The 23,969-nt window shown below is 39.0% G+C and overlaps 1 protein-coding gene across 2 annotated transcripts in view; it reads left to right on the forward strand.

The window, feature by feature from the left end:
- The window catches only part of eno4 (enolase 4), a 48,215-nt gene extending 24,525 nt beyond the window's left edge, over positions 1-23,690 (forward strand). Inside the window, exons 4-13 of one of the 2 annotated variants that reach the window (XM_069900036.1) lie at positions 318-457; positions 2,733-2,902; positions 4,676-4,807; positions 5,527-5,592; positions 5,768-5,926; positions 7,350-7,475; positions 14,187-14,379; positions 20,141-20,208; positions 21,366-21,483; positions 22,106-23,689. In XM_069900036.1, coding sequence (XP_069756137.1) covers positions 318-457; positions 2,733-2,902; positions 4,676-4,807; positions 5,527-5,592; positions 5,768-5,926; positions 7,350-7,475; positions 14,187-14,379; positions 20,141-20,208; positions 21,366-21,483; positions 22,106-22,233 — 1,300 coding nt within the window. In that variant the 3' untranslated portion in view covers positions 22,234-23,689. Of the gene's footprint in view, positions 1-317; positions 458-2,732; positions 2,903-4,675; positions 4,808-5,526; positions 5,593-5,767; positions 5,927-7,349; positions 7,476-14,186; positions 14,380-20,140; positions 20,209-21,365; positions 21,484-22,105 lie in introns of both variants that reach the window. The other variant, XM_069900037.1, reaches the window with a different exon arrangement.
- The last annotated feature ends 279 nt before the right edge of the window (positions 23,691-23,969 follow it).

Consider the following 23,969-nt stretch of genomic DNA (forward strand, 5'->3'; position numbering starts at 1 on the left):
AGTGGAGTAATTTGACACAATGAAAAATGTACAGGCACTTTTGTATTGATGCAGAATAGTGTTTGGGACTATTCAGATTTATTGTTTGAGTACATACATGACATCACATACAAGCCTAAGATTTCCTTTTCCTGTAGGCAACTGATAACAATAAAACTGAAAACTAGGAAAATGAATAAAATGTAATGTATAAGATATGTACAGTCCAGGCATTGCACCAGTTTAAAAGTTGTGTATCACTTGAAATGTAGAATTTGATACTGTATTACTAATATATGAAACATACCAATTATCAATTCTGAATTTGAATTGCACAGTGACTACTTTCAGAGAAAAGTGGAAGAAGATGAAGAGCAAAGAAAAAAGCATGACGAAGAACAAAAACGAACTGAACCTGAATTGCTCCCACCAGCTGCCAGTGTTCCTGTTGGAGAGAAGAAAAAGAAAAGTCCTAAAGGTTTGTTTGGCATTTGCTTTAGAGGACTTTGTACAAACTGAACTGCATGTGCAGGAGTTTGAATTTTACCATTCTGTAGGGACACTTTGCATCAACAAATTACACAAAAATGTGTGCATTCTTAATTTGCTTGATGATTATTGGATGACTCTAATGCTCCAGCTACCCACACCACAGCACATAGCTGTGCTCATATGACCTTATAAACCACCTTCATGGCTGATGATGATGGAACAGGAGAAGAGGTTTTTTTTTAAGTGTAAAATCAAGAAGTTAAACAGGAACGTCTGAAGATACTGGGATTGTGTAGATACTGGGATTGTGGTGTAACACACAAAAGTACTGGAAAATCTCAGGAAGTCTTGCAGCAAAGGGTTCAGGCCCAAAACGTTGGTTACTCTTTACTTCCTATAGATGCTACGTGACCTGCTGAGTTTGTTGTGTAAAAACAAGAAACATGTTCTTGCAGGTTACGTAGACATTTCCATTTTGCAGCAGCAGATTTTTAACCTCCCTTCTGTTGAGAGGTAGGGAACTTTATTATATATTATTTTCTTATAAATTAGAGGGAAGTGATTAAGCCCATCATGTCTGTGTCGGCTTTCCGGAACATTCCTATCAATTCCATCCATAGTGTAGAAATAGTAGGGGCTTTGACAGAGATATTTAAAATGTCATTAGTAACAGGAATGGTGACCGAGGATTGGCGGGTAGCTCATGTAGTTCCTTTGTTTAAAAAAGATGCTAGGCCTGTTAAGTTTGACATCAGTGGTGAGTAAGTTAATGGAAAGTATTCTTCAAGATGGTAAATACAAATATTTGGATAGGCAGGGTTTGATTAGGAACAGTCAACGTGGATTTGTGAGGGGAAGATGATGTTTGACAAACCTTATTGAATTTTTTGAGGAAGTTGCAAGGAAAGTTGATGAGGATAAGGCAGTGGAATTTAGTAAAGCCTTTGATAAGGTTCCTCAGGGAAGGTTAGTTAGGAAGATTCAATCATTAGGTATTAACATTGAAGTAGTAAAATGGAATCAACAATGGTCGAATGGGAGATGCCAGCGAGTAGTGGTAGATAACTGTTTGTCAGATTGAAAGCTGGTGACTTGGGGTTCAGTATTGGGTCCATTACTATTTGTCATATACATAAATGATCTGGATGATGGGGTGGTAAATTGGATTAGTAAGTATGCGGATGATGCTAAGATAGATGGAGCTGTGGATAGTGAGGAAGGGTTTCAAAGTTTGCAGAGGGATTTAGGCCAGTTAGAAGAGTGGGCTGAAAAATGGCAGATGGCATTTAATGCAGGTAAGTGTGAGGTATTACATTTGGTAGGGATAATCAAAATGGAACATACATGGAGAATGGTGAAGAGTGCAGTAGAACAGAAGAATCTAGGAATAATGGTACATAGTTCCCTAAAGGATAGAATGGTGAAGAAAGCTTATGATATGTTGGCCTTTATAAATCAGAGCATTGAGTATAGGAGCTGGGATGTTATGTTAAACTTGTACAAGGCATGAGTCAGGCCACATTTGGAGTATTGTGTACAGTTTCGGTCACCAAAGTATAGGAAAGATATCAGCAAATTGGAGAGAGTACAGAGACAATTTACTAGAATGTTGGCGGGGTTACAAGGCCGAAGTTATAGGGAAGGGTTAAATAAGTTAGGTCTTTATTCTTTGGAGCATACAAGGTTAAAAGGGGATTTGATTGAGGTACCATATTTAAAATTATTAGGTGTATAGATAGAGTGGATGTGGAGAGGTTTTTTCCTTTAAGAAAGAGGCAGATATAAATGAGCGGACATGAGTTGAGAGTTAGGGGGCAAAAGTTTAGAGGAAATGTGAGGGGGACTTCTTTACTCAGAGAGAGGTGGGTGTATGGAACGAGCTTTCTGATGAAGTGGCGGAGGCAGGCTTGATATTAGCATTCAAGGAGAAATTAGATATGTATATGGGCGGGAAAGGAATGGAGGGTCACAGGTTGAGTGTAGGTCAGTGGGGTTAGGTGGGAGAAAGTGTTTGGCATGGACTAGAAGGGCCAAGTTGGCCTGTTTCTATGCTGTAATTGTTATATGGTATTTCTCGATCTTCTTTCATGTCCATTAGCATTTGCTTTCTACTGATAAAATGAATAAGTGCAAAGCTGAGTGGTCCGTGAAATCGGGTCCATTTGTAGAAAGATATTGTTGCATTTTCCCAAGGGTCATGGTAGCTCTAATTAAATGATCAAAAGTAGTGACAATTACCATATTGATAATTCATATTACAGGCAAAAAAAGTATTGCTCCAGGAAAACCAATCAATCTGCGTGACCCACCAGAACCATCATTTCCTGGTAGTGTAGCAATTGGAGTGGCATCGCTGGCAATCGCCAGGGCTGCAGCCAGACTACAGGACACCTTCTTGTATTTACATATTGCTTCACTGAACCAAACTGAGGTAGGAGGATTTTCTTTGTGTTTTGTGTTTCCTCATTACTATTTTATATAAAAGCTAAAAGTTGCAACAGAAAAAACTGTAATTCTGCATCAAAGTAGCAAAAGGTTGTTTACCTTGTTGCAATCAGGTTTTACCCATTTGTACCACTAACTTATTAGATGTTAATAATTTTGAGAGTTATATTGGTTAGACTTTAATGTAACTAGTACTGTCAGGCACACTGCTCATTATTTAGTATTACAGAATTCTTGATAACTGAGGTGAATGACTATCTTGTGGAGATTAATCCAGAATGATGAAAGGAAGTGAAGATGGCATCTGAGGGAGATATAAAAGTAATGGGAGAAAGGGTTTAGATTTATAAAGCATAATGTCATGAAAGTTTGTAATTACATTGTCATTACCATCTCATCTCTTTGCAGCTCACTCATTTATTGTAACATAAAGTTCCGTCAAGATGAGAATTGAAAACCTTTCATTAACGTTGAAGGGTAAATTTGAACAATGCATGTTTTTTAAAAAATTTTATTTTTCACACTATTAATCAAAATACACACAAACATTTCCCTCTTGAATATACACAGTGTCATTTTCTCCCCGTTTTTAAACATTTAGATGTACAACACGTAACAGGCTATTTCAGCCCATGAGTCTGTGCTGCCGAATTTACACCTACACCCCGGTGTGTTTAAAATGATGGGAGAAAACCGGAACCCCTGGGGAAAACCCACACAGACAGGGGAAGATCGTACAAATTCCTTACAGACGGTGCAGGATTTGAACCCTGGTCCCAATCGCTGGTGCTGTAAAGGCATTGCGCTAATTGCTATGCCAACCATGCTGCCTGTTTGTGTTCTGTTGCAATTTGCCACTGTCTTTTCTGCAGTTCATTACTCCTAATTTAGAAATTATGGTTTATCCCCTTTTCACCAAAAAAAGACAGTGGATATAGAATGCTCCCTGGGAAATACCACTGTTTACCTTCCACCAGTTTGAAAAACCAAAACCCTCCATTGTCTTTTATTTGGCCAATTTCATACCATACAATTTCAGATACTTTTGTATCATGTACTTCAACTTTGCTGTTATCAAAAGCATTCTGAAAGTCCATACGCACCACATTGATGACATAACCTCACCAGCTATATCAATTACATCATCAAATTTTCATCAGATTAGTTTAACACTATTTACCTAAAATAAATCAGTTTGGTTTAATGAATCCATTTCCTCCAGGTGACTATGTCATGTCTCAGATCAATGTTTTATTTACTTTCCCATCACTGAGGTTAAACTGATTTGCTTGTACTTGCTTAGATTATCCTAACTCCCATTTTTGAGCACAAGGGTAGAATTTGCAATTGTCCAGTTCTCTGACACTACACAATTTGGTTACATCTTAACTACCTTCTGAAGTGGACAAGAAACCCTCTCAATTCAAGCTTACAAATTTTGCAATAATGCCAGCCATTCCAAGGTGATCCAGTTGTTGGGAATGAATAAAGTAAGTTACCTCAACTGTAGAGCACCATATATCCTTCCATTTTTATGAAAATATGTTTATATATGCTTCCTGTGCTTTTTTTATATTGTCAAGTAGTTTATATCAGTATCTAATTAATAAACAGTAAGTTATGATTCCTATTTAGTTTAAGTTACTGCATGTTCAATCCAAACTATGTGTGTACCAGAAATGTACTTTATAACTTTGTAAAGATAACTTCATATTTCCAGGTTTTAAATACAGCCTGAAACTCTCATTTTAAATGTTAGGAACTCCCAACAGAGATGAGAATGCCACTTCCCTTGATAAGTTTACTTGACTGTGGGAAGACATCCGGGGGAAAATTAAGATTGCTGAAAGAAGTTATTGCAGTTCCAAAACCTGGTCGTAATTATAAACAGGTAAGACATCAGACTATGCATTGTAAAATATTTTTGTACTTCATTAGGCAAAAAGACAGGTATATAGTCCAGACTTAAACAATCAAATGTTTTTCTTTGTTTGTAAAGGTGTTGAAGAGTTGTTATTTCCTTAATAATTCTCCTGCTCAATATATTTTTCAGTGAAGGTCCTGTATATTCTGATAATCCAAGTCTCATAATGTAGACATAGACCACGGTAACAGGCCACTTTGGTCTATACCGCCCAATTTACACCCAATTAACCTACACCCCCAATATGTTTCGAATGTTGTGAGGAAACCAGAGCCTGCAGGGAAAACCTACACATACATGGGGAGAATGTACAAATTCCTTACAGTACATGATTCAAACTCCAGTCCCAATCACTGGCACTGTCAAGGCTACACCAACCTTCCCGCTTTGTCATGAAGAAATCAGATAGAAGTTAAGATTTTTGCCTTTAGATTAAAAAAAAAACATTTTCATGTTATTCCTCTTGTAATTATGCTGGGAATACACCGGAATAAATATAAATTTCCAGGATCACTACATAAATTACTGGGTTTTTAAATGTGCCTCCTCCAAAACCAAGAGAAAAAAACATTGTTGGAGAACTGAAAAGATTGATGATTTGACATGAATAAAAAAACAGATTATTGTTATTTCTACCTGAGCATGATGTGAGATTATAATTCTAGCTGTTTGAAATTGTCTTGCAGAGTCTCAAAATGATGAGAGACCTTCAGCAAGAAATCACCAAATGGATCTTTGCACCAAAATCGGGAGTAAGAAAAAAAATGAAGAGAAGTCTATTTACTCAAATTTAGCACTCAATATTTTTCATGCTAAATATTAGGAGTCAAGTAAAAATTAAACAAGCCTAATCTGTATTTTTGTTGATGGAAGGAGGGGTATATGCAGATCAAAACAAACAAACCAAAGAATTATTTCTGCATTCAGTCTGCAGAAATATCTCACTCGGGCTGCTGGAAGAAAGGATATGATGGCATAGAGCAACCTTTTGAGGTGATCCAAGAGGCTTGTAATAAACTACAGTTAACACTGGGGGAAGATCTGCATCTGATGCTCAACTGTGGTGCACATGAATTAATGGATTATGTGAGTTTATTTTTGATTTACAATATATATTATGATTCATACAAATCATCAAAATTTTTCTTGTGTACACATCACTTAATGGTGTCATTTGGCCCTTCTGTGGAATCAACTCTATGGCTCTGTGCTTATACTACTCGTAATCTCCTTCGTTGGCCTTTTCACAAACTCGTCCTGAGGTCTTCTTTGTTTTCTTTTCAAATTTTATCTTTTGTGTATCTGGAGTATGTTTTAGTCTGCCTTTTGTACCTTAATATTTTTCATTGTAAATCAATATTCTTTGCACAGTTCATTCAGAACAAGGAAAACTGTGTCAAAGGCCTTCTGACTAAATAAGTTTGCCAGAATTTGATGGTTGTTAATTGGGCATTCTTTTCCTCCATATGCAGACCTCTTTAAGCTCACATTTCCTCAATTTTGAACTGGAGTTCATGGCTCTATAATGCCACATTCAGTTGTTATCTTGGATAACATTTGGCTGAGGTACCATGAACCCTTCTGTTCCTCTTAAAGTTGTACCTAATGGTATTCATTATTCACTGTTATGACTGAATTGACATTTTATTTAAATTTTTATCCATTGTGATCATCAAATTGTTTATTTATTATCCCTACTCTTTGTCTTTGAACATTTACAATCCTGGATGCTATCAAATTTTTGTATTATTCGAGCAGCACTTTCCAGACAATTGAAGACACACCTTACCACTGTGCTCTGTAGGTTAGGAAAGAGTTTGGCATGTCATTCATCACAGAATACTCAGCCTGTCATCCACTCTTGTAACCACTAGTCATTCAGTTTCTGATTAATGCTATCCCTCCCTCCCTACGGAATATTGATGGCAGAGTCCCGTCAGTAGTATACCACTTAATTTCAGGTGGTCACTCCATAGCACTTTCGTATTGTGAAAGCTGCTTGCAACTTTGCACCCCATGCCTTGATGGCATGTTAGGCTGCTTTCTTCGCTGATAAATTCAAATGTTGTGTAATTATCAGCATATATTGATGTAGGGTCCAGGACTACTCCAAAAGATTCCTTTAATGGAGCAGGGTAGATAAAATTCTATTAACTACAACCATCTTTCTTAGTGTGTGGAATGTTTCTCTTTGGTGACTTTGGCTCTTCTAAGACAACTTCATTTGACCTCATTTGGTCAAATTCTGCCATAATGGTATTGTCATCCAACCTTTGGAATTCACCTCTTTGGTCTGTGTTTGGAATGAACCAGTGATGAGATTTGGAACCAAATTATCCTTGTCAAAAATCAGAGTTTGTTAGGTTATTAGTAAGTAGCTGCCACTGTGTAGCATTTTGCTGAATTATTTTTCAGGAAATTTCAGGAGGAAGCTGGGAGTTCTCCTTTTCTTTCAGTGTGTTTTTTGCCCTTAGATAACAAATGAACCTTTCAATTTTGTATGTTGTAGGAAAAACAGAAATATGAAGTTATGACTGGAATATTAAAACATCCTGGTGAAATGATAGAATTTTACTCAACCTTGGTGGAACAATACCCATCAATTATTGGTCTGATAGACCCTCTTCGGAAAGAGGTTAGTAACTATAATATCTATAAATCTAAAAGATTATTACAATTTTAGAAATTTTTGTAGGATACATTAATTGTGAATATACAGTGAAATCCTTTTCCAACACCCTATAGGATTGCATATGCCAGAAATGTGAATTTTCCAGTTGACCAAGACTTGCTCTTGCAATGCCTAACTAATACACCTGCATTAAGAATGTACCATTATAGAAGACAAAAGACAGTACAAAATGTAAAGTAATGTGAAAAAAAATCAGTATTGTAGTCTTTAATTATGTAAAGTTGACTTTAATCAAGTGATTTCTGTAACTTACTAAATTTAAATTTGAATCCCAGTTGGTGCCGCTGTTATAGTTTTGTGCTTGCCACTAAGCTAACCATGCCACTTTCATAATTAACCCCCACTCCCCAGTTTACAAATAAAGCCTTACAAATATGCCTAATACAAAAAAGATATAAATATATATCTTACTAATATAGAGATATACAGGTATCTTATGGCATGAATAGGGAGACACTTTGGTAGAGTTGCCCCAGCGGTGAACAGGTGTCCTGGTCAGACCATTGGTGCAACCCGAATCACCTCCACACCAGCGTCCCAGTCAGACCCTCAGCGCAATCTGACTCATCTCTACACAAGTGTCTGGGTCAGGCCCTCAGCACACCTTCTTTTAAATTCAAACCCCATTCGCAAGCATTGTAACAGTGTTGCACTAATCGCTACCCTAACCATGTCACAATTGATCTCCCCTCCCCCATGTTTACAGATAAAGTCTTTCTAATATACTAATAAAGATTCTTACCAGGCAGGGATAAGGAGACACTTTGGGAGAGTTGCCCAAGCAGTGACCAGCACCAGCCAGTTCTTCATCCAGGGCATTGCTATTTTATTCAAACAACTGCTGCGGTGAGGTACCCCCTTGGTGCTCTGCTGGCTGAATGTTTCCTCCCAAGGGGTTCAGAGAATATTTTCTTTTTCAATGTTATCCTTTTATTTAAACTTTATTCATTCTTTTATGTATTTTTAAAATTTATTTGCTTGTTTATTTCCACAATTTTTTGCCAATTCCTTGAGTTTCCATTTCATTTGATGCCAAATAATGGGGATTTTACTGTAGCATGTGAACCTGATTCATTTGGCCCAAAGCACTAATTTTTTTTTAACTGATAGAAAGAAAATCAACATAATGGCAATGTATTTAACATGGATAAATATTCCTTTGCCCTTTCATAGCTACTGAGACAAATAATAATAGTTCATGTGTAAATGAGTATCATCTTAAACAACTAGATTTGTTTTGGGAAATTTTAATTTAGTTTAGATGTACAGCCCATCCAAACACTCCAATTATCTTCCAACTCTTGGTTTTTTTAAGTGTAGGAGGAAACTGGAGAAATCCACTTTATTTATAAGTGCAAAGGGAAGTTGAGAAATAGAAGGGTTTATGAAAGGATTGCCAGAACATGAAAAAATTAGCTGACAACAATTGGTTGAAAAGAAAAAGAAAGAATACACATTAGGAAAAGAGAGTGTGAGTACATGGGTCATGGATAAGATACAAAAATAGACAATAGCAAGTCCAAAGAAGGCATTGGAAATAAGCACAGGATTCTTGAGATATTGATAGAATGGGGAATTAATGTCGACAATGAAGGAATCATGGCAGTTTCCATTAAGAGCATCACTCTTCACTCCATTGAGGACATCTTTTAAGAGGCGGCATCTCAAGAAAGCAGCCTCGGTCATCAAGGAACCTCTCCATCCAGGCCATGCCCTCTTGGTACTGTTGCCATCAGGAAGGAGGTGCAGGAGCCTGAAGATGAACCCCAACAGCCCAAAAACAGTTTATTCCCCTCTGCTATCAGATTTCTGAATGGACAATGAAGCACAGCTATTACCTATTTTTTTCTTCTTTTGCACTAATTTATTGATTTTAAAATGTAAATTATGGCAATATTTGCACCTCTATTGGTGCCGCAAAACAACAAGTTTCATGGAAATTAATTCTGATCCTAAAACACACTGCAGATCCAATGACAATATGCACACATACCATAAAGAAGTTAATCCAAATATATCCCTCCTCACTCTTATTCATGTAATAAGATTCAGAAGTTTCAGTCGCAAATAGACTAGAGTGATATATCATGGGATGTGACACGACTTGTATGTCCTCCTGTGACAGCGTGGGTTTCCTCCAATGTTCCAAAGATGTACTGGTTAGTAGATTAAATGGTCACATGGATGTATTTGGGTGGTGAGAGCTTGACAGGGCTGAAAAGCCCTGCTATCGTGCTATATTTCTAAATCTAATCTATACAATTTACATTTATGTTGTGGCAAGATCATAATAAAATATTCCAAATCACTTCTCAGGATCAAATAAATACCAAATTAAAACTGAAGCCAAAAAAGAAAGAAATGATAAGGAATTAACAGCTTGCCCAAAGAAAGATGTTTTAATGAGTGCCCACCCAGAAGGGGGAAAAAAAGTACATATTTCAGAGCAGAAAGGAGAAACTTCAGCCTGAGGCAGACGATTGTTCTAACACCATTAGAGGAACTATGAAAATTGGTGGGTTGGGGTTGGGTGTTAGGTTTTTCCTCCTTTGTCTTTTGACAGTGAGGTGGGCTCTGTGGTCTTCTTCAAAGGAGGTTGCTGCGTGCCGAACTGTGAGGCGCCAAGATGCACGGTTTGAGGCGATATCAGCCCACTGGCGGTGGTCAATGTGGCAGGCACCAAGAGCTTTCTTTAGGCAGTCCTTGTACCTCTTCTTTGGTGCACCTCTGTCTCGGTGGCCAGTGGAGAGCTCGCCATATAACACGATCTTGGGAAGGCGATGGTCCTCCATTCTGGAGATGTGACCTACCCAGCACAGTTGGATCTTTAGCAGCGTGGATTCGATGCTGTCGGGCTCTGCCATCTCGAGTACTTCGATGTTGGAGATGAAGTCGCTCCAATGAATGTTGAGGATGGAGCGGAGACAACGCTGATGGAAGCGTTCTAGGAGCCGTAGGTGATGCCGGTAAAGGACCCATGATTCGGAGCCAAACAGGAGTGTGGGTATGACAACGGCTCTGTATACGCTAATATCAGCGCAAACTCCGGGAGATCCAAAATGAGTGGTGGACTAGCCTCGCCAAACGAACCCAGCTCAGCGCAGAAATTGGCGACTTCAGGGGTTTTCACGAGGCTCTAAAGGCTGTGTACGGCCCCTCACCCCAAGTCCAAAGCCCGCTGCGCAGCTCAGATGGCAAAGTTCTCCTCAGTGACAAGATCTCCATCCTCAAACGATGGTTTGAACACTTCCAATCTCTTTTCAGTGCCAACCGCTCAGTCCAAAAATCCGCCCTGCTCCAGCTCCCTCAACAGCCCTTAAGGCTAGAGCTGGATGAGGTCCTCACCTGGGAAGAGACATATAAGGCAAATGAACAACTGAAAAGTGGCAAAGCAGCAGGTATGGATGGAATTCCCCCCAGAGGTCTGGAAGGCTGGCGGCAAAACTCTGCATGCCAAACTGCATGTTTTTCAAGCTCTGCTGAGACCAAGGAAAGCTGCCTCAGGACCTTCGTGATGCCACCATCATCACCCTGTACAAAAACAAAGGCGAGAAATCAGACTGCTCAAACTACAGGAGAATCACACTGCTCTCCATTGCAGGCACAATCTTCGTTAGGATTCTCCTAAATAGAATAATACCTAGTGTCGCCGAAAATGTTCTCCCAGAATCACAGAGCGGCTTTTGCGCAAACAGAGGAACTACTGACATGGTCTTTGCCCTCAGACAGCTCCAAGAAAAGTGCAGAGAACAAAACAAAGGACTCTACATCACCTTTGTTGACCTCACCAAAGCCTTCGACACCATGAGTAGGAAAGGGCTTTGGTAAATACTAGAGCGCCTCGGATGCCCCCCAAAGTTCCTCAACATGGTTATCCAACTGCAAGAAAACCAACAAGGTCGGGTCAGATACAGCAATGAGCTCTCTGAACCCTTCTCCATTAACAATGGGATGAAGCAAGGCTGCGTTCTCGCACCAACCCTCTTTTCAATCTTCTTCAGCATGATGCTGAAACAAGCCATGAAAGACCTCAACAATGAAGACGCTGTTTACATCCGGTACTGCACGGATGGCAGTCTCTTCAATCTGAGGCGCCTGCAAGCTCACACAAGAGCAACTTGTCCGTGAACTACTCTTTGCAGACGATGCCGCTTTAGTTGCCCATTCAGAGCCAGCTCTTCAGTGCTTGACGTCCTGTTTTGCGGAAACTGCCAAAATGTTTGGCCTGGAAGTCAGCCTGAAGAAAACTGAGGTCCTCCATCAGCCAGCTCCCCACCGTGACTACCAGCCCCCCCCCCCCCCCCCACATCTCCATCGGGCACACAAAACTCAAAGCGGTCAACCAGTTTACCTATCTCAGCTGCACCATTTCATCGGATGCAAGGATCGACAACGAGATAGACAACAGACTCGTCAAGGCAAATAGCGCCTTTGGAAGACTACACAAAAGAGTCTGGAGAAACAACCAACTGAAAAACCTCACAAAGATTAGCGGATTTACACTTCACTCCAGACATAATTCCTTTAGTTGAGACACTAAAATCCCTTGTATCCATTCAGATGGAAAATAAAGATCTGTTGACATTGTTCTAAAGACAATCATGGAATATCTTCTATTTCCTGGCTAATATCTATCCTTCAACAATAACAGATGATTTGTGTTAAATGATGTTATCATTTGCTGGAGTGTTTGTACCTGATCAAATTGGGTGCTCATTTCTTACAATGCAACAATTTAAAAAAGCACCATATTTTCTTCAGTGTATCCTGAGACCATGAAAGACCTTCTATAAAAGAAAGTCCTTTTAAAAGTTGAAACTTTTTCATTTTTGAAACCAGGGAATGAAAAGGAACTTGCTTAATGATTTCTGCAAATCTAATATTAAAAAGGAAGTGGTAGAGTCCAATACATTCCGATCAGTCCAAGAATCCACTTCATCCAAACAGGGTAGTCATCTACAATACAGCCCTGACCTGGAATATGCTGCTTGTAAAGAAAGAATTAGTAGATAATTGCAGTCATTTTCCATTATGAAAACTAATTGTAAACACTCCACTGTGCACTTGAGAAAACTACATTCACTTTTGTGCTGTAGATTTACTGATTTTAATTAATAAACAATTATTGTCTTTGAACATGAAAATATGCAACAATTTTACATTCATAATAATCTCCTCGACTTCATGTACAGTTCAAACTTTATATACAATGGACTCATGCCCCATGATAAAAATAGAAAATGCTGGAAATACTAAGGTCAGAATGCATATTGTTGGAAGTGTAATCATGTTAACCTTTCAGGTTAAAGACATTCTCAGAACTGGACAGGAGGTAAAAGAAGTTTGATAATATGCAGGATAGATGGAGATATCTCTGACAGAACTATGTGGATAATCTGTAAACAAAGTTATCTGGTCAATGAATTAATGGGGACAGTTAGAAAGATAGGACATACACAAAAGAGCATGGAGTTGAAAAATGCAGAGGAGAAAAAATGCATAGCAAATCAGACTGCATGTGTCCTCCTCTCAGAGGATAATAAAGGGAGAGAGAAAAAAATAAGATGAGCCGATATCAGAGAATACAGAGAAATCAAGTTACCTGAAGTTCAGAAATTTATCATACAATCCAGAAGATTGTAAGGTGCCCATTCAGAAGATGGGGTGCTGTTTCTTAAGCCTTATTTTAATAGGATTGAGGCTAGACACTGAAATGAGATTAAATGTTCGTGTCATATACGGTGTAAAATATAGATGCACCAAAATTCCTGCTTGATAGGTCAAAGTAGGAGGAGAGGCAACAGGAAGCTCATGGTTTATTTCAAGAAAAAAAATGCATAATTTTTAGAAACAACACAATATTGCCCTAAGAGCTATCATTTGGCTGACTTCCCATCTTGTAAACTCAAAGAGAAAATGCTGGATATTCTCAGCAAGTCAATGAACATCTATAGAGAGAGAAAAACTATCAACACTTCAGATTGATAATCTTTCCTGAGAATTGGACAAATTTAGAAAGCAAGCATGATTTAAGATACAAAGAAGGAAAGAACAAAGCGAATAACAGTATATTGATATTGCTGGGTGAAGAAGGAGGGTAGAGGCTTGAAATTTGCAGATGATCCAAAGGGATATAAAAAGGAAATGAATGTGGACAGAAGAGGGGGAACAATAGTGCCAGAACTTTGAAGTGAATACAAACAAGGAAGTAGAATTGAAAGTAAGCACCTGCTCCCTCAAGTTTCTCCTCCATCCAATATGATCAATGCGTCAATACCCCAATTTTGCAAAAAAATCTAGAAATGAGGTGAAATTACCACTGTCTTCATTTTTAAATAATTGCCCTTTTTCTGCCTATGTTACTTACCTCAATCTGTTCGAGGTCCTCCATCTAGTGGAAACATCTGAACATCTATCTTGTAATTGCCTCTTGGAATCTTGCATTGAATGGTGCAGCACAGAAAACAGGCCATTTGGCCCCTCTAGTCTCTTTAATAAAATAACTCCTCATTCTTCTAAAGTTTGATAAATCTCCCTCGAAGCATTTTATATGTCTTACAACATTAGATTATAAAATAATGAAAATTGGGCTAATTAAGAAAATTAATCTATGTGTTTACCTCAAAATGATAATCCATTCATTTTCCTATTCAGGATACTGAACAATGGAGTAAACTATGCAGTCTTCTTAGTCCCCGGTGCTATATCTTCGCTGATGCAGCCTCAAGGTTAATAGACAAGCTCCTGTCAGATGGCCTGTGTACAAACCAATACAGTGGTTTGATCTTGAAACACACCAATCAAACTACAATTTCAAATTTAATTCGGGTTGCTCAAATGATGGAAGGTATGTTATTTATGAGCTAGGAACATACAGGTACCAGCAAGTTTGTTGCCTACACTTTATAAAATAATTCAAAACACTGCCCAACAATAAAATTCAACACATTAACAAATGAAATTCATGCCGCACTTGTAAAATGTTCCCAGGTAACAGTGAAGTATGATTGAAAATACATTTGATGCATTTGAGTGAATTCAGGAAGTTTATATTATCAAGAGGCAGATGCCACTTTGTTCAGTGCCCCTCACTGAAAATTATAGCACCGAGTGTTCCTAGGCAATCTCCCCTCCAAGTACTGACCAGTCCTGCACCTGCTTAGCTTCTGAGATAAGACAATCCCAGGTGTATTCAGGCTATTAGTATAATTACATGACATTTCAAACAGATTTGGGAAAAACTGATTAAAATTGCAAAGCAAGAATTGGTGAGATTGAGGAGATATTTGATTACAAAAGTTAAAAATCAATGCATGGAGGCCCTGTAATTTAGTGAAGGTTAGGAAAAACTTGGATGATAAATGAATGGAATATTCTATCAAAAATAAAACATTCTGGCAAAAGTTAGTCAAGGAGCATCTATTGAAGAAGAAACTAGTTAACATTTTAGGGCAGAGATCCTCAAATTTTGGAGAAGGTTGAAGGGGTACAGTTTTCATAACAGAGCAGGGGAATAGAGTGAAATTAAGATTACAAAAGATATATGGAGATAAGTCGAGACAGTTCAGGAGATTAGGACCATGAATACTGAACATTAAGGAATGATTTTATAGAAATGAAGTGAGAAAGGTAATCAAGCATAATAGGAAACAATGAGAGTGCAAATGGAAAATTCTGTGTTTTTTCTAGAAGACTGAAAAGTGTAATTAGAAGGTAAGAAGCTGTTCCTTTCATTTACATTGGACCTCATGAAGACAGTGCAAGTTGCTGAAAGGAGGTTGGAATAGAATTTATTGTAATGAGCAAGTCATGAAATTAGGTGTTCTGCGGAAGCAACATACTGCAAACATTCATATTATAACCATCTTCCAACATTACTATTAAAAAAATAAAAATAATAGTGCATGAAAAGTGAGGCAGTGTCTTTGGTTCGTGGATTATTCAGGACTTTGATGGCAATGGGGAAGAAGCTGCCCTTGTGCCATTAAATGCTCGTCTTTAGGCTCCTATCCCTTTTACCCAATGATAGCGGACTTCAGGGCGCAGCCAGGGTGGCCAGACATCCAGTGCGTTACCGGACCCAGCAACCAGGGTGAGAGCCTTGGTGATAGCTAGCATCAGCACCCTCTTCCACATCCACCTGCGCAGCCGAGGTGTAACTGAGGGCCAGCCCGACAAGCTGGTGGAACGCCTAAAAGCCACTGGCTCCAAACTCCACCACCCAACGGACCGCTCCTCCTGCAGCTCTGCACCAACCTGGCCAAAGCCGCAGGTGAGCTCCTCCCTTGCCACCAGAACGGCTCTCTCCTCTTTATGACCACTACCCCGACTGCTCTGGAGCCACATCCACTGTCATGAACGCCGTTGTCCCATCCTTCAGCTCTGCTCTCCGGGGCCAGGTCTCCAACATCTACAAGACTTTGCCCGTGTGCCTGCAGTGGATGGCAGGAGAGCAGATCATCATCATCCACTTCATCTCCTTGTTGGCTGCACACAACCTAGCCAAGGCAGTCCCCTGCCTCCTCTTCTCCCTGTGGCCTCTTGACACCAACACCCACCACATCTGGCGCTCACTGGCTGGCGACACCGGCTTGGCTGCAGCCATCATCCACGTGCTGCTTGATGTCTTGGACGAGTGCTTGTACCTGTTCTCTGAAGCCAGAGACCAGACACCCTCCATGCTACCACCTGCCAGCCCTGGAGCCTTTAAGCAATTGCAGGCACCATCAGCAGAGAGTAGAGAACTGGGCAGACTGAAAAGATTGTAAATACCATATATTTCAATGTATGTCGACTGGCGTATAAGTATACCCCCATTTTTCAGCCTAATTTTAAGGGTTTTATGGTATATTCAGCATATAAGTCGACACCCATTTTTCAGGCTGTCTGGTCCTCCCAGAAACAACCCAATTTTTTTTATTTTTTTTTAAACACCCCAATCACAAATAACAAAACTGTAAATTAAGTAAGTAAAAAAACACCTCAACGTACCAGGCAGCAATGAAGTTGGCCCAAGGAGCTGAAGCAGCAACATTGTGCTCCAGGTGGGAGCAGAAACTTCGGCCTACCAGGCAGGAGCGGTGACAGCAATTCAGGATCCAAGGTAGGAATGGTTACGTTGGCACCCAGCAGTGGGGAGGTGTCAGGGAGCGACCGCGCCGAGAGGTACTTCCATCAACAACTTATATGCCGAATTGACGTCAAGTTTTTTTTCCAGTGAATTTAAAGTTTCAAATGATTATCCAGCTTATAAGTTGACCACCCATCTCCCCCCCCCCCCCCCCCCCCTTTTGAGAAATATTTTAGGCTTTCACAACTCTACTTGCAAACTGAAAAATACATTAATTAAATTTAATAGCACTAATATTATTGTGTAGCAGCTTGGCATTAGCTAGCACCATAAATAACCCCTTTATCAGCCCAGGCAAAAGGTCATCTTGGATTGTGGATCCTTGGCTGGGATCTGACTGGCTGGAGGTTCCTGTGGTTTGGTCGCAGGGGGCAATGAGCGTGAAGGCGCGGGTCCCTATACCACTCCTGTCTGGCCAACCCCGAGAAATTCCCAAGCCATGGAGCCCAAGCATCACAGGGCAAGAGGGAGGGAGGTTTAAGTATTGGTGTATTACTTATTTTTATTATTGAAATTTAAAATAAATTTAGCAGATTCATTTTTTTCTGCAAAACATCTGTTTTTGAAAGTGGAAGTTGGCAAATCGGTGGGGTGGGGGGTTGCAAGTAGTAGGCTTTGCCTAGGGCGCAAAATAGTCTAGCATTGGTCTTGGCAGAGTGAAGAGGGCATGGCCTGGGTAGTGGGTCTTTCAGAATAGAGGCTGCTTTTTTAAGACTCCGCCTCATGTAGATGTCCTCGATGGAGTGAAGCCTGGTGCCTGTGATGCCGCAGGCTGAGTTAACAATCCTCTGGAGTTGTCCTGAGACCCTCCACACTCCATACAATGATGCAACCAGCCAGAATGCTCTCCATGGTACACCTGTAGAAGTTTAGGAGGGTCTTTGGTGACATACCAGATCTACTCAAACACCTCACAAAGTATAGCCGCTGGCAAGCTTTCTTTGTGAATGCATCAACATGGTGGCTCCAGGACAGATCTTCAGAGATGTGGACACCCAGGAATTTGAAGTTCTTGACCCTCTCCACTATTGAACCCCTGATGAGGACTGGGCCATGTTCCCCTAACTTCCTCCTGAAGTCCACATCACCTCCTTGGTTTTGCTGACATTAAGTGCAAGGTTGTTGTCATTACACCATTCAATGTACTGATCTATCTCCCTCCTGTAAGCTTCCTCATTGCCATTTATGAGTCTGCTGACAACTGTGGTGTCTGGCCACACAGTGGTGGCTGTATAATGAGTAGAACAGTGGGCTAAGCACACATCCCTGGGGTGCGCCTGTGTTGATAATCATTGAGGAGGAGACATTGTTTCCAATTCGTACTGACTGGTCTTCCAATGAGAAAGTCAAGGAGTGGGGTACAGAGGCCTAGAGTTTTTAGCTTCTTGACCATTATTCTGAAGGAATAATGGTATTGAAGGCCAAGCTGTAGTCAATGAAGAGCAGCCGTATGTATGAGTTGCTGTTTTCGAGGTGATCCAGGGCTGAGTGGAGAGCCAGTGATATTGCATCTGCTGTGGAGTGATTGTGAAGATAGACAAATTGCAGTAGGTCTCGATCTTTGCTTAGGTACGTGTTAGTTCTGGCCATGACCAGAAGAAGCATTTCTTCACAGTAAAACTTAGTGCTACTGGGTGATAGTCATTGAGGCAGCTCACACTACTCTTCTTGAATACTAGGATGATTGATGCCCTTTTGAAGCAGGTGGGATATTCTGACTGCCGCAATGAGAGGTTGAAAATGGCCTTGATCGCTCCAGCTAGTTGGTTGGCGCAGATTTTCAGTACACTGTCAAGTACGCTATCAGGGCCTGATGCCTTGTGAAGATTCACCCTCTTGAAGGATGTTCTGGCACCACCCTCAGAAACACATATCACAGGTTCCCTCAGCCTTTTCAGGGATTCTAGTAGGCACTGTTTGGTTCATCTTAAAGCAGGCATAGAAGGTGTTCAGCTCATCGGGTAGTGAAGCATCGCAGCCATCTACAGTGTTCGCCCTCGCTTTGTAGGTTGTAATACCCTGCATTCCCTGCCATAGCTGGCATGTATCTGCCTCTATTTCTTGCTTCCTCCAGAATTGCCACTGCGTCAGAGATGGCCTTCCACAAGTTGTGCCTGGATTTCTTGTAAAGATTCTGATCCCTGGCCTTAAATGCCCTTGTTCTCGTCCTCAGCAAGTTGCAAATTCTCTGATTCATAATTAAAGAGACATGCAACAGGAAGCAAAGCAAATGATTTCTCTTATGTGGAGGAGATCACATTGTAGAATAGTTTAAAAAAACGGGCACAGAATTGCCGATTCAAATGGGATGATTGTTTCTAATTCTGTTTGAGTTAGACCTTGTGTCAGTTAAAATTCAACAGGAATATTGATGTAGTTTGTCATGAATAGTTGTAGAGTGGATTGGTTATTTCCAAGTCAGAAGATTGTGGTGTCAAGAATTTGTTTAGACTTGAGCACAAAATCCAGAACCAGACAGAGAGAGATTCAATGCACAAAAATGTTGGAGCGACTCAGCAGGTCGTCCAGCTGTCCTGAAACTTTGATTGCTTTTCTTCCCATGGATTCTCTGTGACCTGCTGAGTTTCTCCAGCATTTTTGTGAATTACACTCAACTCCAGCATCTGCAGATTTTGATCTTTATCTGAGAGAGATGCTTTCTTTTGGATCAAGCTGTGCCACTGATGGGATGTATTGCTTGCATTCAACCTGACTTTGACTCTGCACAAGTAATTGGACCTTCTTCTTTCTTTGGCTTGGCTTCGCGGACGAAGATTTATGGAGGGGGTAAAAAGTCCACGTCAGCTGCAGGCTCGTTTGTGGCTGACAAGTCCGATGCGGGACAGGCAGACCTGTCAATTGGACCTTACAGCACTGCATTTAGCTAGTTAATCTACTTCCAGGTACTTGCTTGTCATTTTACTAAAGGTCAGATATTCTCATGAAACCTGTTGGATAAAATTCAACTCTCCTTTTCACTTTTTCCATCCAAGCTTGCAGTGAAGCAGCTGAGGGTTCTAGATCCAGCTCCCAACTACATTGTATCATGGCTTCTACCAAGTCAGAATTGTTTTCACAGTGAGGTCCACCACCACCAATTGCTACAACATTTTCCCTTGTATGGATTTTACTTTTGAAGACAGCAGGCTGGTTTGAACTGATGTTAGCCATTCAAAAAATAGTTGATTTGATTTTTTTTTTAAAAAAGCACAGCCAATGTTGTAGTCGTGAAATAGCACACTGCCTGCATTGGTTGTAGAGTCCCGTTCTTACTTGAATGTTCTAATCTTCACATCTTTTTTTTTCTAGTGCTACACAATTTAGTATTATATGGATAATATATGCATATTTTTTGTTAAATAATGTTTAAGATGATCAAATTGATGACCATGTAATTCAAGGCTATCAGCTATAGGAAATGTATGTTAAAAGAAATAAAATTATTATATAACTAATCAAAGTTTGTCCACATTTCCAGAACATGGGTGCAGGTTTATACCAGGTCTAACAGATGAAGAGACGATTGATGACAGCATAGCTGACATAGTAAGGCAAATGAACTTCCATATAATATAATCAACTACAGTCTTTCAGCTATCTCTTTTGATTTTTCTCACATCTTTCCAGAATTTAAATTCGAACATTTGTACAAAATATTAATCCGGTCTGTAAATATTCCATGATTTTGATCAGTGGAAGATGTTTTTTTTCTGCCTAGTTTCATGTTTAATTTTTTTTCTCTCTGTGATGATCTATATTATTTAAACTCAGACATTACTTTTGGAACTCGATTTCTATGCATCTCCAACAATGAGAATGAATGAATTTATTTTAAGAACATTCTGACACTATAACATTAGACAGTCAACATTTTTGCAACAAAGTTGTGATCACCTTGAGTTTTTAAGCTGGTAATCATTTAGGATGTTCACCCAGAGAAAGTGCTTCTGTCAAAGCCCACATAAATAAATTGTAGAGTCTATACAAATTAGAGACAAATTGCCATTTATTTAAGTCTAGTGGCTGGTTTAAATCAATTGAACTAATTAATTGCAGTACCAGACATTTTACATTTACTAGGGATAATATAATAGATCTTTAAACATCAGTGGTAGTCAAGGTGAAAACTCATGCAAGGTCAAAATTAATTAAATGGTGTATTAAATTGCTTCATCTACATTCATAAAATATCTTTCATTTTCAGATTAAAAAACAGCTGAAGTTGTACTTTAATCTTTCATCTATGTTAATATTTTAGATCTATTTTATATCATGTAATTTTTGTCAAATTTCTGTAAAATGTTTAGAATTTTTTTTAAAACGAGCTAAGTATTTGAATCAAGTGTAAAGCATAGAATGAATAGATAGTTTCCCAGCTTTGCAATTCATTGTGCTTTTCAGTGAACTAATTTATTGACAATATCTGTCCATATCCTTTATGCTCCTTCTGTTGTGGAAGATACTAAAACAGGACTTCCCTTTTTTTAAAAAAAACATTTTTTAAACACAGTATATGTGCCAATAAGGAGAATTCTTCAATGTATCAATACTTATTTTGAACAGGCTAGTGTTGAAATCTTACTTTAAAAATAATTCCACAATCCACCCCACCCCCAGACACACACATCATTAACCAGCTTTTGTCTATTTTCAATTCTTAAAACTTCCAACTAAACACATTTGTTGGTTTTCATTCCCCACAGGCTGTTGGTCTAGGGGCCAGGTTCATCAAACTGGGAGGTCTATGCCATGGAGAGCGGGTGGCAAAATACAACCGTCTGCTAGCCATTGAAGAAGAATTGGCTCAGAGGGGAGCATTGGGTATGAGCTGCTTCATTTTATTCCTTTTCAATGTGCAGAGAATAGGAGACAAAGATTGTGGGAGGAGTGACAGAAATTGCGCAGCTAGAGGGAATGAGAATCCTGCGAGTCAGCAAATCACACTCTCTCTAAAAGAAAAGAAAGCATTTGCCAAAAGCTGCATTGGTCCATGTAACTGACAACTTAATAGTACTGGATGTACATAAATACCAATTGTCTTCAATCAGAGACTATATCGACAATCACTTTATTATTGTAGTACTGAGTTTAGTACTTTCACACCAGTGATCACCTAAATTGAAAGCCTGCATTATTATAACAGCTAACCATTCTCAAAATGCTGTAAATGTTGAATGATTTTTTTTTGCATAGTGTTTACTATAAACTAATGTGTACTTAAATGTTGAAAAAAGTCAGATAAAATTGTACCATATAAATAATTGCTTACATACATCAAAATAATTTTATGAACAAGCTGAGCAGTTGCAAAAGTTTGCAATTTTTTTTAAAGATCTGTCATAAATTTAAGTGTTTAACTTGTTAGTTTTTAATACCACACAACTATATATTCAAAGTAGAATTTTAACTAACCCTACTTAGCTCTAATTTACTATTTTTGCAGGCAAATCACCTGAGCATCAATTTCCTATCATTGGTGAAGAGGAGAAAGATCTTGCTGCAGAAAAGACAGAATCAAAGCAGCCCCCAGTTGGACCGCAGACAAACTCCGTTTGGGGTTCGAAACAATAGTTTCAGTATCAGAGCATTTTACTTGAAGATGACGGAGTCGAGCTAATGGTCATATACCAGAAGGTGATTGTAGAAATACTTAAGACTGATGCAACAATCAGCATTTTTATAGCACCTTACAGTCACTACCTGATACACGAAGGCAAGGCTAATTCATTGAACAAATTGACATTACTTTCATAATGTAAAATAGAGGTCTACCTTTGCTAAACTTGGAGGAATTTCTGGTTAAAGTTATTTTTATGTTTAATCTTCAGTCAACATTGATTATTAAAGACAAATGCTATCATTTCTCAGAAGGCAATCTTGCACATTTTGATCAATTCAGTCGCCAATTAATGGTGACTTTATAGTTTAAAGCGTTATTGATTATATTTGCACAGTTTTTAAAAACTAGTCATCTCCATTTATGTAAACTTCCTTGTCAATGGCACAGTGCATTGCACTTCATAGATACCAATCTTAAATGACTGTCTGTGGAAATATATGTAGACTAAGAATATATTGTAATTAAATATTGCACGTCTCTATTCTCAAATCATTTATTATAAACATGAGACCAATGTGAAAGTTAACAGGCACCAAATTTTAAAAATAGTTTTGCATTCCCTATTACAAGCAAGAGTTATATTAAATATCTTCTCATTTATGTCAACTTTATTTTGAATACATCAGATTCTGAAAGACTAAAGATATACTTTTGTTAGTTTTCTACCATGATAATTGAGAATCACACGCTCATATAAAGAAATGTGTGCTGTTTTCCTCAGCTTTCTAATTTTTCAAAAAAAGTCACTCTTTCCGCCCAACCAAAGTTTAATGCGTTATTTTAGCTAAAAACCAGGAGCCAATTTCCCACTACTGGAGGTGTGAATGTCAACAAAGAGATAAAGAACTTTGTGCTTGTACTCCAGAATATTTCGTTCATCAGCCCTTTGAGAAGTCAAAATATCTGGCAAAGCACTGTACCACCATGACTGAAATCAAGTGAACGTTCTCAGCAATACTTTCAAAATAAAACTGGTCATCTATAAAAGTGGAAGATTCAAACACGATCCATTTAATTTTATGTAGTAAATAATTTAATCATAAAAGCTAAAATAGTTCTTCATATTGCATTTGAAACACGATGAATTCAGCAAATGGCTTTTGGAAAATGACAATTTTCAAGACTCCCTGGAACAGGATTAGGTTCTGCTGAGATGTAACACTCTATGCAAACTCAACCTTGCATCACCACTCAAAAATGCCCTTCTCAGTATGAAATTTGAAAGTGAGTGTAGGAGCTGGCTGTTCACTATCAAGACCAGCTCTAATTTACTATAATCCCACCAAAGACTAATCTTGGAAACCCTTCTGCCATTCTGAATGATCAGCTACATTTCGAACTCAGTAATAGAACTATCTGTTTTCTTGTTAATATGCACCACAGATTATTATTTTATTCCTGTCAATTTTTAAAGTATTGATTAAAGTTGGTTACAACTTCTCAAAGACCAACAAGATTATTAGTATGTTCTTCTTTGGCTTGGCTTCACGGACGAAGATTTATGGAGGGGGTAAAAAGTCCACGTCAGCTGCAGGCTCGTTTGTGGCTGACAAGTCCGATGCGGGACAGGCAGACACGGTTGCAGCGGTTGCAGGGGAAAATTGGTGGGTTGGGGTTGGGTGTTGGGTTTTTCCTCCTTTGCCTTTTGTCAGTGAGGTGGGCTCTGCGGTCTTCTTCAAAGGAGGTT

This window comes from Narcine bancroftii, chromosome 10, assembly GCF_036971445.1.
Source record: "Narcine bancroftii isolate sNarBan1 chromosome 10, sNarBan1.hap1, whole genome shotgun sequence".
Classification (NCBI taxonomy): Eukaryota; Metazoa; Chordata; class Chondrichthyes; order Torpediniformes; family Narcinidae; genus Narcine; species Narcine bancroftii.